Source organism: Candoia aspera, chromosome 3, assembly GCF_035149785.1.
Source record: "Candoia aspera isolate rCanAsp1 chromosome 3, rCanAsp1.hap2, whole genome shotgun sequence".
In the NCBI taxonomy this organism is placed as follows: domain Eukaryota; kingdom Metazoa; phylum Chordata; class Lepidosauria; order Squamata; family Boidae; genus Candoia; species Candoia aspera.
This window is the reverse complement of record NC_086155.1, coordinates 24,176,405-24,192,659: the sequence shown is the minus strand read 5'-3', so window position 1 is coordinate 24,192,659 and position 16,255 is coordinate 24,176,405. Positions and strand designations below refer to the sequence as shown.

The 16,255-nt window shown below is 38.5% G+C and overlaps 1 protein-coding gene across 1 annotated transcript in view; it reads left to right on the top strand.

Moving 5' to 3' along the window:
- LPIN3 (lipin 3) overlaps positions 1–10,827 on the top strand; it is a 31,821-nt gene extending 20,994 nt beyond the window's left edge. Inside the window, exons 13-19 of the mRNA XM_063297163.1 lie at positions 2,615–2,747; positions 4,470–4,618; positions 5,751–5,837; positions 7,621–7,773; positions 8,268–8,382; positions 8,486–8,589; positions 9,710–10,827. Of these exons, the coding sequence (XP_063153233.1) occupies positions 2,615–2,747; positions 4,470–4,618; positions 5,751–5,837; positions 7,621–7,773; positions 8,268–8,382; positions 8,486–8,589; positions 9,710–9,854 (886 nt within the window). The 3' untranslated portion in view covers positions 9,855–10,827. The remainder of the gene's footprint in view (positions 1–2,614; positions 2,748–4,469; positions 4,619–5,750; positions 5,838–7,620; positions 7,774–8,267; positions 8,383–8,485; positions 8,590–9,709) is intronic.
- The last annotated feature ends 5,428 nt before the right edge of the window (positions 10,828–16,255 follow it).

Genomic DNA, 16,255 nt, shown 5'->3' with positions numbered 1-16,255 from the left:
GCCTTCTGGAACATCATCCCCACAGACATTAGACTTGCCCCACCCCTGTTGGCCTTTTGTAAGGCCTTGAAGACCTGATTTTGTTACTGAGCTGGGCCCCAGGGATGTGGTTGAACCCATATCATGGTTATGTTGATCGTTGTACTGGTTGGGTTTTTATCTCAGCTACCATTTATACTCTTTATTGATATTTTTATTCTGTTTTTAATCATTGTTAGCCATGAAGAGCTACAAATCTGAGATGGGCAGTCTACAAATTAAAATAAGTAAATTCAGAAGGAGTCTGTAGCACTGTTTCAGGCTAATACATTTTATTAAAAGGCATAATCTTTTGTGAGGTGCAGCTCAGTTCATCAGATCCAACGGCAAGTTTCTCTTAAAAGTTTGAAAAACCTCAGAGGATGTTTTGGGATTTGAATTCAGTTAATCTGCTTGCAGGTATTTGTAACATAGACTCTCTTTAAAATCTATTTCAACATGTCAATCATCAAGAATTAACAGACTTCTGGGGAAGAAATGGCAAACTGAAGATGGCTCCGTGAAAAGCAGAGCCAATGACTGTGGTGGAATGAAGAGCCAGCGAGTAGACCAGCTCTTTGTAATTCCTCTCCAGACAAGGAGAGGACTTGAGATCACCCACAATCCTTCCCATTGGAAAATGCTTTTGTTCTGAATTCTTTTTAAAAAATAAGACTTTAAAAATTGGACACTAGAGGGAACTAGAAGGAACTAAAAATTACAATTAAAGAAGAACACTCAAACAAGACTTATCATACAGAATGAAGCAAAATATTTTAACATTGGACATATTGAAGGATATTTTTGAACAATAAACCCAGAAGTTAATTTTAAAAGTGTCTGCCTCTATAGATAGACTGTGTTTAAAAGTTGCTATGGAAGAGGAACAAGTTTTCCTGACATGACTGAGACTGATTTGAAAGTGGATTTTAAAATGACAGGCTACAATAATGACATGGAAAAAGATGTTACACTGGACATACAAAATAAACCAGCTGATATCTTAATAATTAAAAGGGATATACAAATAACAAACAAAGAGAGTGACCTGGATAATTTTCCTATATTGGAATTACAAAAGAGGCTTGTTAAAGCTTTGAAGAATTTTGTGAGAAGGGACAAAATAAAAATGAAAAGAAATCAAGTTCTAGCACATTATTTGAAGGGACTAATGATCAAGATTGTTAGAAGTAAAAGGAAGAAATGTAAAGTTAGTTTATTTGATCAAGGTTAAAATAGATATGTTATCTTTGATAACCCTTAATGGACTTCTGCTGAAATCAGGACTGAAATTATGAGGTTTTATGGATTTGTTTATAGATAAAGAGATGGGATATGGGAAGAAGAAATCATTTGCTGTAGTTTAAGAGAAGGTGATAAGTTGCTGAACTTGTGATGAAGGGGAAAATCACTTCTTTATATATTTCTTTTCTTTACTATATTTATATTTTTTCTTTTCTTTTTTTATTTTCTGCACCTTCTATTTTTTTTAGTTTGTATTAGTTTCTATTATTGTAAATTGTAATCTTTAATAAAATTACTATAAAAAGAACCAGGAAAATTGTCTATATGTGACATACTACGCTTACAATTGTGCTGGAGGGGTTCTAAGCAAAGTGGTACTCGTTATCATTCTTTTTTCATTTTAGTCAAGCATTATTGAAGAAACTGTGAAAAATCACACAACTGTCTTTACTATTTAATCCTGTAATTGGTTTACTACCCATTTTACCTAAAACTTTAAAACCAATATAGAACATAAAATTCAGTTCCTGTTGCTAGCTGCCATGTTCATTATTATAGATCACTGGAAATAGAAGTTATATCTTTCTGAGGCTTTTGTTTAAAAATGTGAGAAGTTGTACTGGACGTCAAATTAAACCAGTCTTATTCATATAGAAGCGTCTATATGTGCAAAGCCCCTACTTCTACAATTGTTCATCAGACATTACGGAAGAGCTATGTATGCCTAATTAGGTACAGCACCTAGCCATTTTTAGCTGATCTTGAAAAAATAAGCAGGGCCTGACCTGATGAATTATCAATGGAAGATCAATTGGAAACCACAGGGCTATAGACTACATTGGAAACATTTTTTAAAAAATTGAGGAAAAAATAAACTACCTCCTTACTGTTAAGAAAACAACATGGATATACCTATGAAGTCACTAGAGCTGAGCTTTATTTGAAGGAGTGTTTACCTTATATTTAGTGTGCAGGGTTGGAAGTTGATCTACTGGACTCTGTTCCTCCTGTTACACCTGGGATAATGTCAGATGCCAATCTTTGGTCTTCGGAATATTAGAGTTGTCATGGAACTATGTTGTATTATTTTGCATTGAATGGCCTTAAGTTATTTGGATGAAGTAGTTTATAAATGGTGTAATAAATAAATACATTTAGCAAGGTGTCAGTTGTGGTAACAACTTAGGTGATAAGTTGATTGATCTCTACCTGATTCCTTTAAAGTCATAATAGGTATCATACAGAATTTATTTCCTCAGCGGATGTTATTCTACACAATGGGATTTAACCCATATTTCTTGGCCTAATCCTCTTTTATGCTGACAATTTATTTTGCTTCTGTGAACCATAGGAGGGAAAATGATTCATCCAGTGAAGATGATGCTGTAGCCTCACATCAAGGAGACAGATCCATACCAGATGCTATTACACAGAAGTTTCTTCCAACTTACAAGAAATCCTTAAGACTCTCTTCTGATCAAATTGTATGTAGCTTTGAACATTCTTTTCTATATATTCCTGTTTGATTCAGGAGAGAACTTTCTGTTCAGAGAGAGGCCCCCAGAACACACTGCCTCACTGGCATTCCTCTTAGATGGACTTTGCAGTTGCAATTCAGTCCTCTCAGTTATGAGTTGCATGTTGAAAATAAGACCAGACTTTAATCCTTAGAAGTTAAGAAATGGTTGGGGCAGACTGGGCATTTGAATGTGTAGTTGAAAATATGAGTAGGTGATGAAGTTTCTGGGCCAAGCCTTTCTCTGTTAATTCATCATCAATATTTATTTTCCAGAGTGGTGTAGTGGTTTATTTATATTTTGTTTATTCATAACATGTTCATTTCTTTTTTGTTCCAAGAGCTCAAAGTAATCTTTATAACTCTTTCTTCCAATTTTTCTCCAATCCTATGAGGTAGGTTGGCTTGAGGGAAAGTGACTGGCCCAAAGTCAAATCACCAGTGAGCTTCTATGGCTGAGGGCGGGCTTGAACCCGAATCTCACCAGTTCTGCTCTAACTACTACATCACACTGGCTCTCCAATGCATAGGATGTTGGACTGAGACCACAGAAATCCAGGTAAAAGTCCTCAGTCAATTGTGGAGCTCACGGGGGAACTCTGAGCCAGTCACTTTCTCTTAGCCTAACCTACCACACCAAGTTGCATCATGCAGATAAAATGAATGATGACTCCATGTAAGTCACTTTGAAATCTTATAGGATGGGGAGGGTATCAGTGAAGTAAGGAATACAATAATTTAGGTGTGCACAATTTGGGGCCATATCTGAATGGCAAGTTTGGCCACAGCCAAAACAAAGAAGCAAGGCCAAATCTGAATTTGATTTAAATGCAGTTAAAATAATAATTAAATATTAAAATTTAATATTAGCTTTTGTAATATTCTGAAGGCTCTGTTCAGTGCTTTGGCAATAGGACACATGTAATGCAGGTCTGTAGTAACTGAACCCTGCTACAATGATTAGATTTGCAAAGTATAAGTGGATGTACATCTCTACTTTTTAAAAATTAGACTAAAAGAAATGTCTATATTTCTATTTTAAAGCTCACAGTTTATTAAGAAATTAGAGATAATATAGAAAATTTATAAAAAAGATGAACCAATTTGTTTAATCTGTTTTCAGTGAAAAGTACATAATCACTAGGGACATGAAACCATTTGTCCAAATATGAGCATCAGTTTCAATTAGGATTAAGATATTAGTATGCTCTTAATACATTAAAATAATGTATTAAACCGCCCAGAGTCCCTCCGTTCGGAGGAGATGGGCAGTGACAAATTTGATAAATAAATAAAAAATCAAGATAATTTAAAAGCCTTAATTTTGACTGGATTGGGACCTTGCAAAATACCGATAAATTTTTGAGCAGCAAAGAATTATTCCTGGTATAATAGCCTCCCTTTTCCAAATAGTTTGAAGGCTTTGCAAAAATCTGAGAGAATCAGAATTGGGACTGAGAAATGACTTGCTATATTATGTCTGGTTGTTTGGAGTGCAGAGAAAGAAGGAAGGGTGGATTTATCCTTGTGTTCACCTTCATCTGAAAGCAAACAGTACTGAATTTAGTGGCACTTACTTCTGAATAAAAACTGAATTGATGCATAAGTAACAAATCAGTTCTGGCAAATGTCACATTCTAAATAAGTGTTTTGTAATTGTCTGCCTCTTTTTACTCTTCTTTTGCTGCAGAAAAAGCTGAACCTGAGAGATGGCCCTAATGAGGTAGTATTCAGTGTGACCACTCAGTACCAGGGCACATGTCGTTGTGAAGCTAACATTTACCTATGGAATTGGAATGACAAGGTGGTGATCTCTGATATTGATGGCACCATCACCAGGTAGATGCCCACTGACAATGCTTTGTATAATACTGGACTCTGGACATTTTCATGCCACCATTATTTCCTCTTACCATCTATCCAAAGGAGTTTACAGTTGATCTGCAGTTGTCTTCACTTTTGCCAACCTTGAAATGTAGAGAATGTGCAGAAATCACCATGAGCCAATCAGTCATTTAATACATGACCTAACCTGAACTGTAGCTGATGTGGAGTAAGAAAAATGCCCTCACTCCCCCAACTCCACAAAAGTAATATGATCTCTCTCTCTTTCTCAAATTGGTAGCGTGCACATATGCCATCCTCATGTGGTTTACAAAAAATATGTGAATGGTTGCTATGAGGGGAAGCTTTCCAGCTACAAAGCCTGTTTTTGTCCAGCATTTAACATGTTTTTTTAATAAGCTATGATGGTGAAAGGATAGCATGCTAGCAATTTTGCAACTGAGTACTTTTTCCAGTAACTATAAATGTAGTTACAGGTGGTTGCAATTGTTAGAGTGGGAGAAAGGAGTAGATACATCTTACCAATGCCTGTAGAAACAGGAAGAGGATGCTGAAAATCTAGGCCAGTGTTGCTCATTCTTGGCAATTTTAAGATGTATGGATATGCTGACTGGCGAATTCTGGAAGTTGAAGTCCATACATCTTAAAGTTGCCAAGGTTGAGAAATGCTGCTCTAGGCAGTGGAAGGAAAGAGATAGCAATGGATGTCTTGAGTCTAGCTGGGGCATGGCAAGTATTGCAGAGAAAATGAGACTGGCATGAAGATTTGTGAAAGTTAAAAAAAAAAAAAAAGAATCAAAGGGACCAACCCACCTCTACTCAAAATACATAGCTTTTATGGACTAAGCATGTTTAGTGGTTTCCGTGGCCATTTTGGGAAAGAACAAAAACAAAACGAAAGAATTGGGGAAGTGAACTGGCTTGCTTAAGCTCCTAGAGGGCTGAAACCCATAACAAAAACACTCCTGTTTGAATAGGATATCTTGAAACATGTTGTTGCATGTCCAGTTAATGAACATTCTGCTATTACTGTTGCTTCATTTATAGGACAACTTGCAGCTTGAGCTACACTGTGCAGAGTTCATCACAGGGCTCAGTTACATGCATATTTTTTTCTTCTCGTCAGGTCTGATGCTCTAGGGCATATCTTGCCACATCTTGGGAAAGACTGGACCCACCAAGGCATCGCTAAGCTCTTCCATAAAATCCATCTGTAGGTATTGGATATGTTCAGAGATTTAGAGATAATGCTATAGTCCATAAGCAGCAGTAAGTCTATTGACTTGCTGATTCCTTCAAATTATTAGGTCCTAATACCCCATTCCAGGGCAGGGCACGACTAGCACAACAACCTCTTTGATACTATTATGCCAGCAAGCAAAACATTTTTAGGTAGGCTATTGGTATATAAGCTGACTACTGATGATTTGTGCTGGGTTCATGGATGTGTTTTTCATGACGATTGAATTTTTTTCTTCTATTGGGTTTTATTTTACTGTTTAATGTCTTGAGTACTAGCCATTGAAAATCCTTGGCCTGCTTACCTTAAATAATTATGTACTCCAACTCACTGGAGGGCAATGTGTTCCTTTCTTAAGGACTGATACACAGTACTAAAATTGTTAACATGTTAATTTTGGGTATTGTCAAACAGCGAGAGATGGTTGTTTCTTCTTTGGGATTCCCTGCTAATACAACTGCCTAGGAACATGTCAAATGTAAAATTATATTTAATTTAGACAATTCTTCTAGCTCATAGGAAATAATTTCTTTCTCATTCTGGCTTCTTAAGAAATGCTTTGATTTTCTTGATGTTCTTCTCCTCTGTCCTAATCCCCTTCTTCAGCTTCATAATGAGCATCTCCATGTTAATTTTTGTATTAGTGTTTTCATATGCTGCTAATGGCTAGTCAACCTTGGATTTGGAATTTTACATGAGCTAGAAGCTACCTTCCTATAGCAAGCCATTGGTGGGTCCAGATTCTCAGTACTGATGATATCTTGGGTGGATGGCACCATGCAGTTGGTCATGGGAAGTATGTTTTTATCTGTATGCAGAATAAGAATATGTGCAAAGCAAATTAACAGGGGAAAATGTCATGAAGTGACATTTATCTACAGCATTCAATGTATACACTGCTATATAGAAAGAAGGAACAGAACCTCATTACAAGAAGCTCATAGTATGAAGCTTTGCAGTAAAGAAGGAAAGAGGATGGGATGTCAATATTTGGGCCAAGCTATTACAAATGCATTCATCACCAACATTTGTTGCCGTTCCGTTCTTCAGAAAGCACTGTCCTGAACAGAGTACTGCTTTTCATATTGACTACATGGTTAATTTAGCCAGATGGCAGCATTTTGCTGATTTGAGTGAATCCCTCCAAAAGTAAAGCAGGGTTGGGCCTGGTTAGTACTTGGATGTGAGACCACCAGGAAATCCCAGGGCTAGGTTAGACTGGGAAGTTGAAAAAACATCTCAGAAGATGACTATGGCAAACATTCATTATTGTTGCCCAAAACTACATGGACATGTCCAATAAGTCACCAGGGGTTGAGTTTAACTTGAAGGAACCTTTGCCTATATAACCAATACGGCATGGAATATGGTCTTCCTAGTAATTTATTCACCTTATTTGCCTACAGTGACACTGTGGTGTGAAGTCAAATTTGATTGGCAACATCATATCTATTATATGATCCCAGCTTTGTTGGAATCTTGAAGGGGGAGAAGACAGTGGCCTAAAGCTGAACAGAAAAGGACATTGAAGTAGGGAAGTAATCATTTGAAAGAGCAGATATTTTTGGTGTGGAGAGGTCTTTGAGAAATACTCTTAAAATATTATTTTGCTCTACAATTTTCAAATGTCTTTAACCCAGTTGTAAGAGCTGGTTGGGAACAAATCAGTTGCACCATTCCTACTGGAAGGGGAGATCAGATGAGTGGGATATTAAGCAAAATGGTTTCATTTCATTTGGTATCATCTCCATTTTAGCAATGGGTACAAGTTTCTCTATTGTTCAGCCAGAGCAATTGGCATGGCACACATCACCAAAGGATATTTAGAATGTGTCAATGACCAAGGTTGGATGCTCCCCAAAGGACCCATCCTGCTTGCACCAAGCAGCCTCTTCTCAGCATTTCATAGGTAAGCCTTTCCATGTAATGGAGTGCCTTAATTTGTGTGAGCGCCATTATACTGCTTTCTTCAGAGCTAATAGGGATGCGACATAGTACAAGGGCATGGTATTTGAGTACTTATGAACTGGAATTCATTGTTTATGATTTCATGTAAAGAGAAAAATGAAAGCTGTAAATTAAAATTTTGGTTTGCATCTGGAATTGCAATCTACCCTGACAATCAGGTGCTGGAAATCAACACTTCATATTTTGCCATAATAACTAATGATAGGGAGAAACTGAAGGAGTATTCCTATGAAATCCCAATGGGAGCTAAAGCTGTGCCATGCTTATGATGACCTGGTCATCGTGACCTCATCCTGAATTCTGTTTCTTAATCATGCTTCATTGTACTGATTGCCCAGAAACTAATTACTACTTCCCCTTTCTGTAAGTATTTGATCAGGAAGAGGGAGGGAGAAGCAGTTTGCCTTAGTGAACTATTTATCCACTGCTTTACAGGGAAGTGATTGAGAAGAAGCCAGAAGTGTTCAAAATTGCCTGTCTGGCAGACATCCAAAATTTATTTGATTCAAACAGCCAGCCCTTCTATGCTGCCTTTGGGAACAGACCAACTGTGAGTATCAGCAGTATGAAGAGTGTGTATAAATGGAGTTGTTTACCCTTGGTGAAACTCTGCATTATTTTGACTTGTATCCTGCTTGTGGTTTCTTGAACAGGATGTCTACGCCTACAAGGAAGTGGCATTACCAGAATCCCGCATATTCACTGTAAACCCCAAAGGGGAATTGACCCAGGAACTCATAAAAATTACCAAGTCCACGTAAGCTTGCAAATCAGCCCATTCCTTTGCAGTCTGTAAAGCTCCTTGCGGAACAATGTGCTCAAACAAAAAAATCTAAGTGGCTAATACAGGCAAAACTATGCAGCAAGCGGATTTCTTCCTTCACCATGTGATACTGCTGAAACATTCTTTCATATTTACCAGCATCATTCAGTCATGTACAGCACAGACATATAATTTCCCCCCATCTGTGCTGGATTTGGATGGATTGCCATAGGATACTTTCTAGAAAGTAGAAACAGCCCGGGGAAAAATAAAATTTATGTAATTTAAATATATATTAGATTTAATAAATTCAGGATTTATTAAACTTATGACAGAGTACTATTTCCCCATTCTGATGCATTTGCGTTTATAATTTTTACAACTATTGGAGGGGCTTTGGTTGCAACTTCAATAACCACATGTAGCCCTTGAAGAAGGAAATTATGGAAACATTAACTGCGATGTCACTGCATTACATATGGCAAGTGTTCTTAGAAGAGCAGGCAAGAAAGCTTATTACAGATTACTGCTATTACTGGAAATCTCTGTAGTGGATGTAATGTGAGATCCATAGTTTAATAGTATGTGCATGGGATGGACATAATAAGTGTATAAACAACTTATTAATATTAAAGTAATATTTAAATAGAGGGACACGGTGGCGCTGCGGGTTAAACCGCTGTGCTGCTGAGCTTGCCGATTGGAAGGTTGGCGGTTCGAATCCGCGCGACGGGGTGAGCTCCCGTTGCTAGTCCCAGCTCCTGCTCACCTAGCAGTTCGAAAACATGCAAATGTGAGTAGATCAATAGGTACCGCTTCGGCGGGAAGGTAACGGCGTTCCGTGTCATGCCGGCCACATGACCACGGACGGGTCTACGGACAACGCCAACTCTAACGGCTTAGAAACGGAGATGAGCACCGCCCCCTAGAGTCGGACACGACTGGACTTTACGTCAAGGGAAACCTTTACCTTTACCTAATATTTAAATACGTAAAATAAGTAAATAATATTTGTTTCCATAGTGAAATTGAGAGTGCATTCTCTGAGAGAAAGTGTAAATGTACAAGGAAAGATGCTTGCTGTTTTTAATTGGTCATGTCCTCTTTCTTCTAGGTATGAGCGTCTGGGTGAGGTGGTGGAATTTCTCTTTCCACCTATTGGTGAGGATGTAGTTGCTTCCCTGGCTTGTCCAGAGTTTAGCCAGTTCTCTTACTGGAAATCAACCCTGCCTACCATAGACATTGAAGACTTTGTCTGATTGTTCAGAACCAACATTATCTCCCAAACAATCGTCAACTATTGGGCCTCCAATCTGATGGATAGGCAGCAAAATACAGCTCGCTATTTCTCCCCTGTTATGCAAAATACTTGGCCTTTAAAAAGTATGTGTGTTTGTCTGTAGTGGGTAAGGAGCACCTTGTGTGGAAATGTGGTCTTTCAACCCAAGATTTGACATACCTGTATATGCTCCATGATTGAATGCATTTTCAAGAAAACTGGGTGCATTTGTGATGTCTTTAAGTGATTGTACTCTGGTCCTTATTCTTAGATTGCTAAGAGTCTTCATGAATGTTAATAAGGGCTGCAAGTCCCCGCTATTTCCATCCCCCAGCATTAGGGGTCAACAGAACTCAGGTGCTAGAAGTTAGGCTGCTTATACTGAACACCCTTCTTCCATTACCACTTACCAGCAAGTGCTTTAAAACCTACCAAATCATATTTCACCTAGATAATAGTATGCTAAAAGAAATGATACCCCTTTCATATTACTTTCAGTTCTGTGCTGCCTTTGTTAATTACAGTAACATCTAATATTAATAGAATATTCTTTGAACATTACGTCTAACTTCTGTGCCTTTTTAAAAAATATTCCCTACTGCTCTTCTGAACTAGACCCCTGGTTTTACAGAGCTTCTCCTGGATCCTGAACTCTGTCTCTAGCAGAGTTTAGCAACAGGCATCAATCCCATGACTTGCTGCAATGAGGTATTTTAAATTATGACGGCAAGGAAAAATGTAGTGTTTGATCTTAAGGCAATTAATGGCTGCCAGATACCTTTCTTTAAGGAGCTATGATATCTTCATAATCTCTTTGGCTGGAGATCTAGTGAAACACCAAATGCCCATTAGCAAGGGTAGTTCTGAAAATCAAAGGTTGCATGTTCTTTATCGTAGTGGCACTAATAATAAAGATGGAAAAAGTGCAATACAGTAAGCAAAAAACCCTCAAATGAATCCTTTAGTCATTCTGTAGGATTTGTGCAGATTGCTTTAGCCACTTTACTTGAATTAATACTGTAATTAATATACTAATATAAGGTAATTACCTTAATTCCTGAAGTATCCTAAGCAATAGTGACTTCCAGTTCATAGTCCCAATACTCTCTAAACATGGTTCTAATATTAAGAGATTTTGGAGTCTGTTGATAATGTAGAGAATGTTCTTTTTCTCATCATTCTAGAGATTGGGATCATCTGCTGAAGCTTACTGGTGGGAGGTTCAAAATAAAGGGAAAATCTGGACTACTGCACAGAATACATAGTTAAAACTGTGGAATTTCTATCTGTAAAATGTTATGGCCACCACCAAGTTAGATAAAGAGGGATTAGACAAATTTGTGGTAGGTAAGACAGTTTGTGGCTGTTAGTCATGTCAGTTGTATCTTCAGGATAGAAGCAGCACCTTTCTAAGCACTATTTGCTAGAAAAGAAATTTTGGAGCAGGTATTAGTTGTTATGTTTGCCTATAGTCTTCTCATAGACATTCAGTTGTCCAGTCCACGGAATAGAATTCTGTATTATGTAGGCTGAGGTCTGATCCTGTAATTTTGGTTATAAATACAGTTACTAAAAAAATGATAGAGATAATTGCAAAGTTTGACAAATATTACCTGGATTCCAATATTTCTGAGGTAATACAAATAATTTTATATTTTTATAAATTCAGAATTCTGAATTTGATGTTATTTGATCTTGTTGGAATGGCAGCCATATTGCTTGGCAATTAATGCAAACAAATCAGATTTGAAGTATTAGACAAACTTGATAACCATCATGAAAGTCAGCTGCGTTAAAGCCAGTTAGATATAGGATGAATTTATAGAGCCCTCTCACTATGAGACCCTGAATCTAAAAATCCTTGCTTATACAATTCCCAGCAATCAATGCTGTTTCAGTACTATGCCCAGGCCTGAATCTGGATTGAAAAGGCTCCAGATAATCCATATCCTTCAGAGCCCTCTGAAGCTGCAGCGCAACCACCACCTCCATCACCTTCTCTAAAAAAGAGCGGGAAAATGAGGGGAAATGTCCAGTATCACTGGGTCCAGCAATGGTTTCTTGAAGATGGGATATTTACAGTTTCACTCAGGGATGAATTAACCAATGGCTGGATCTAGCCCCTTATCACCTCCCAGGGGCCTTGTCACAGTTCCTGATACATACAGTAGGTTAGATTCTAATACACAGGTGGCCAAGTACACAGTTTCAAGGATTCTGTCCATCACCTCAGGATCAACAGGCTCCAATGTTTCCCAGGCAACACAGTCAGACCACACCTCCATCGGATGTACACAGAAGAATCCAGCTCTGGTTGGATCTGAGCACCTTTATCTGCCAGATGCCTAGAATACTTCTCACAGCAGCCCTGTAAATGTTCCTCTGGGCCCTCCCTCCCCAGGAGGATCCAGTTCACCTTAAACAAGACCATTAAGAGGCTATCTGGATGCAATAAGAGTGGAAAAATAATTTAGTTTTTGCTGCTCTTATCACAAGGTAGTCTTTAATAAAGGCTATTACCTGCATTTGGTAAAATTCACTCTTTGTCTTCCTGCAGTGATACTCTGGGTATCTCTTCTGCGGTTTCATCTTCTGGAGTTCCTCCAAACCCAGGGAGCTCCCTGGTATCCATAACAGGTAGAGGCTGCACAGGTGCAATCTGATCCAAGCTTAGCATTATGCTCTTGTTCCAAGTGATTACTAAGGCCTCAAGTGTCAGAGCCTCAGGAAAAGTTCCCTCTGAAACTCAAGAGAGTCGATCAGGTGCTTGATCTGATCAAACAAGTCCAGCCTTCCTCTAGTGGGGGGACAGCTACAAAAGACTCCAAGATGAGCAGAGTGATTGGCCCATGGCAGTAGACTGATGCTGACATCCCCCATATCCAGACTATATCACTCATGGACAGGGAATAAAAAAACATTAGCATGACCTCTTGGTGTGTCGAACCCTCAATGACTTGGTTCAGGTCTGTGGCTGCCATGGTAGCCATGAACCCCTAAGCCAACTCTCCATCCTTAGAGAAGTCAGGTTGAAGTCACCCAAGACCATAAGTCTGGGGTACTCCACTGCCCACCTGGCCTCAGCTTCAAGAAGCCCAGGCAGGAAAGCCACAACACAGCAAGGAGCCTACCAGAATAGGAGCTATCCCATATGATCCCCAGAGCCTACTTTCACAAAAGGGTCTCATATTTGGTTAGCTGCAGGGTGGCACCTAAAAGCCACCAACGTCTTCTGGATAACAGTACCCATTCTCCTGCTCCTAACTTGGGGACATGGCTGGTGCCACACCCCAAACCCAGCTGGGCATATTTCCAAGGGAGGAAGCTCCCCTTCACACCCAGCGAGGTCTAAGCAAGACATACCAGGTGACGGTGCATATTATGGTGATGACATATATTTCAAAGTAGTAGCTTAGATAAAGGAGTCTCTTAGAAGATATTTCTTAGGCAAATCTAAAAGCTATCTTTATTTCTGAGTTAACCATATCGATATTGTATATCTATTTTTTCCTGAATGTAGCTGACATATATAAATGAAACAGTGCAGCACTTGCTGCATTTATATCTGACTCAAGTGTCAAGCATGAAGAGGCACAAGCCAGCCAATCAGGTGGTAAGTGCTAGGTTACCCCATAGTTTTCACACTACTAGCTTTTCAGGTTTGCCTTCCTAATACTCCACTTTTAAGGCACCAGGTCCTATAAATCTAGTTTGACTTGCTATTACAAAATAGGAACTACAAATTTGGGGTCAGGGCAGCTGAGAACTACAGTTGATTTTGAATGTATACTGCATTGTGTCTCCTACAGGAAACATCAAGAGTTCAGATATGGAGGGGGCTGATGATGCAGGCTATCAATGGCCTCCCCCTTCCCTATAGTGAAGTTTTAATTAACTTTTGGTCTCATTTGAGGAGAAGAAGCTGGTTTCCATCTTTCTTTGCCTTAAAACCCAGATATTCATAAGAATTCGCAACTCATAAGAAACTAGTACTATTCACCCCCAATTGAAGATTCTTGAAAAAGCTTTTTTTCCCCCATAGAATCCTTGTGGAATCCCAATACTGTATAGGATTTCGTACACGGAGGAAAGCTGCTACCAGCTTGTTTTGCTTTCACCTTAAAGCATGTTGCAGAATGATTAGAACCTTAGAGGGGAAACTGTGTGTACAATGAAGCCTACAACTTGAAGCAGAGGCCTAACTTCTTGAGGAAAGGCTGCTTATTTGGTTCCTTGTTTCTGCTGAAAAAAATTCTCTACTTTTTTCTACTTTCCAAATGTTACATCTGTTGAGAAAAGACACACCTTCATTATAGAGGTCTGTACTATTTGGGAGTGTCATCCATTGCTACAGAAAAATACTATATGTTATTAACAGCTGCAGGCAGAGGTAGAAACAGAAAGGGGAGGATAAATGTATAGAAAATACTCTTCTCTTTGAAGATGATTTACTGTCTTTTATATATTCCTCTCCCTCGCTTTATTTTGCTGGTGATGGGAAAATTACTGAGATATGAGTGAGACTAAGAATGGCTTTCAGAGGCTGATGGCAGTCTAAATTGTCCTATCCTCCCCATACCTGCTTTTAGGCATGGAGGGAAAATATGCAGACACTTGGAGTTGGGTATTCTAAGGCTAGAAAGGTAAGGTTTCATCAGAATAGATAATTTATTCACACACAAACTCTGATGTGACTAGGAGGTACAGTACATACTTAACTTGAAGGAGCCCCAGCATCCTGTACACCATATATTGGATAACTTAGTCTTTAGTCCTTATGCTATATTAGTTTGCATAAAAATTCAGACTCTTACCAGCACGCAGTGGCTGGATTTGAACATTACTGATTTTATCAACCTGATTTGCTGAATAAGCTGCAATTGGCTGGGTTTTCTCAGCATACCAAACCATAATGTAATTTGTTTGTTTTTGGCCTTGCATAATATATAAAAAGGTTAACATATCATTGAGTTGAGCTAAACTCTTGGAGACTACAGGGACACAACCATTTAGGGTTTTTTTGCAAAAACAGTATGTTCAGATAATTGAGATTTTGGATTTTAAAGACTGAAGACCTAAATAAGAGTCCTAAATCAACAGAAATTGCCATGCTGGATGGAGGAACCAAGGTATCATTTTCAAAACTTGGTAGATATTTGTACATTGGCTCCAAAACAGAAAGATGATGTATTCTCTTTTAGAGAGAACAAAGTCCCCTTTTGAAAGCTTTGTCCAGTCCAACCTTTAGTTTAAAGGTAACAGAACTGAAGAATGGAGAATATCAGGGGCTTTGAAGTTCCCCAGCAAAAGAGCGAGGAAGCACCCCAAAATCCTGATCACAGGCTTGCCCATAATGAAGAGATGTAGTTCTATTTAAATTATAATGATTGATTCGAAATCTGCACATAGGAAAATTTTATACAAATCTAGGCTGCCTTTCAGTGCCATAGTTCCTCTTAGTTTGGTAATGTGTAAGTGGGGTTTGCAACTCAAAATGTTGTAACTGCTATAAAGTACAAATTTATCCCTGTATCTACACATGCTCTTCCTCTTCCAGTTTTTACTAATAATCCAGAAAATAACATTGCTGGTCAGTTGTTCCATTTTCTTAGTGTCTTAAACTTCTATATAGTTTTCAGGAAAGTTATCTTTAAAAGACAATACAGCAATACAATTCTGGAAAACTTGGTGAGAGTCTCCCCCCGCCCCATACAAACAATATTTCAGCTTCAGCTATCAACAAATATACATTTTCTTAAAAAAAAAAAAAACTGGACTAAACAGGGTTATCATTGTTACAATTATGGCCACAAGCTACCAGAAATAGCAAATACACTTGATATCCTTCTTCACAAGTGACAAAATGCCCTGTTTCTTGAAAACCTCAGCAAAGTGACTTTGGTCTTTAAACTGGCAGTCTGAAAACTGACTGCAAGCTTGTTCGAAACTTCAAGTCCATGCCTAAGAAATAAATGGAAATGTTGAAAGATGGGTTCATGCCTACTCTGTTTCTACCCCATTGCCGCCACTTGCTGTCATATTTTAAATAAAGAGCTTGGCTCAGGTATATTTTAAAGATTACTGAGAGCTAGTTTATCTTTATCCCCAAGTTAAATTTTTATCTGCCTTACATATAATATGAACTATTGGTAAATCAGTTGTGCAGTCATTCAAAGCACAACTGGCCTCATTTAAACGATGTTACCATGTACGCTTCCCTGTAGCAGCCTTTTTCCAGTCTGATACCCTTCAGATGCTACAGCAAAGGATCGTTACCTCGTTGTGGGGCTGGAGCTTGAGCACCTCAGTGATGCCATGAGCTAAACCGTGAAGGGCCACCCAAGACAGGAAGGTCATGACAGAGAGGTCAGACTAAATGCG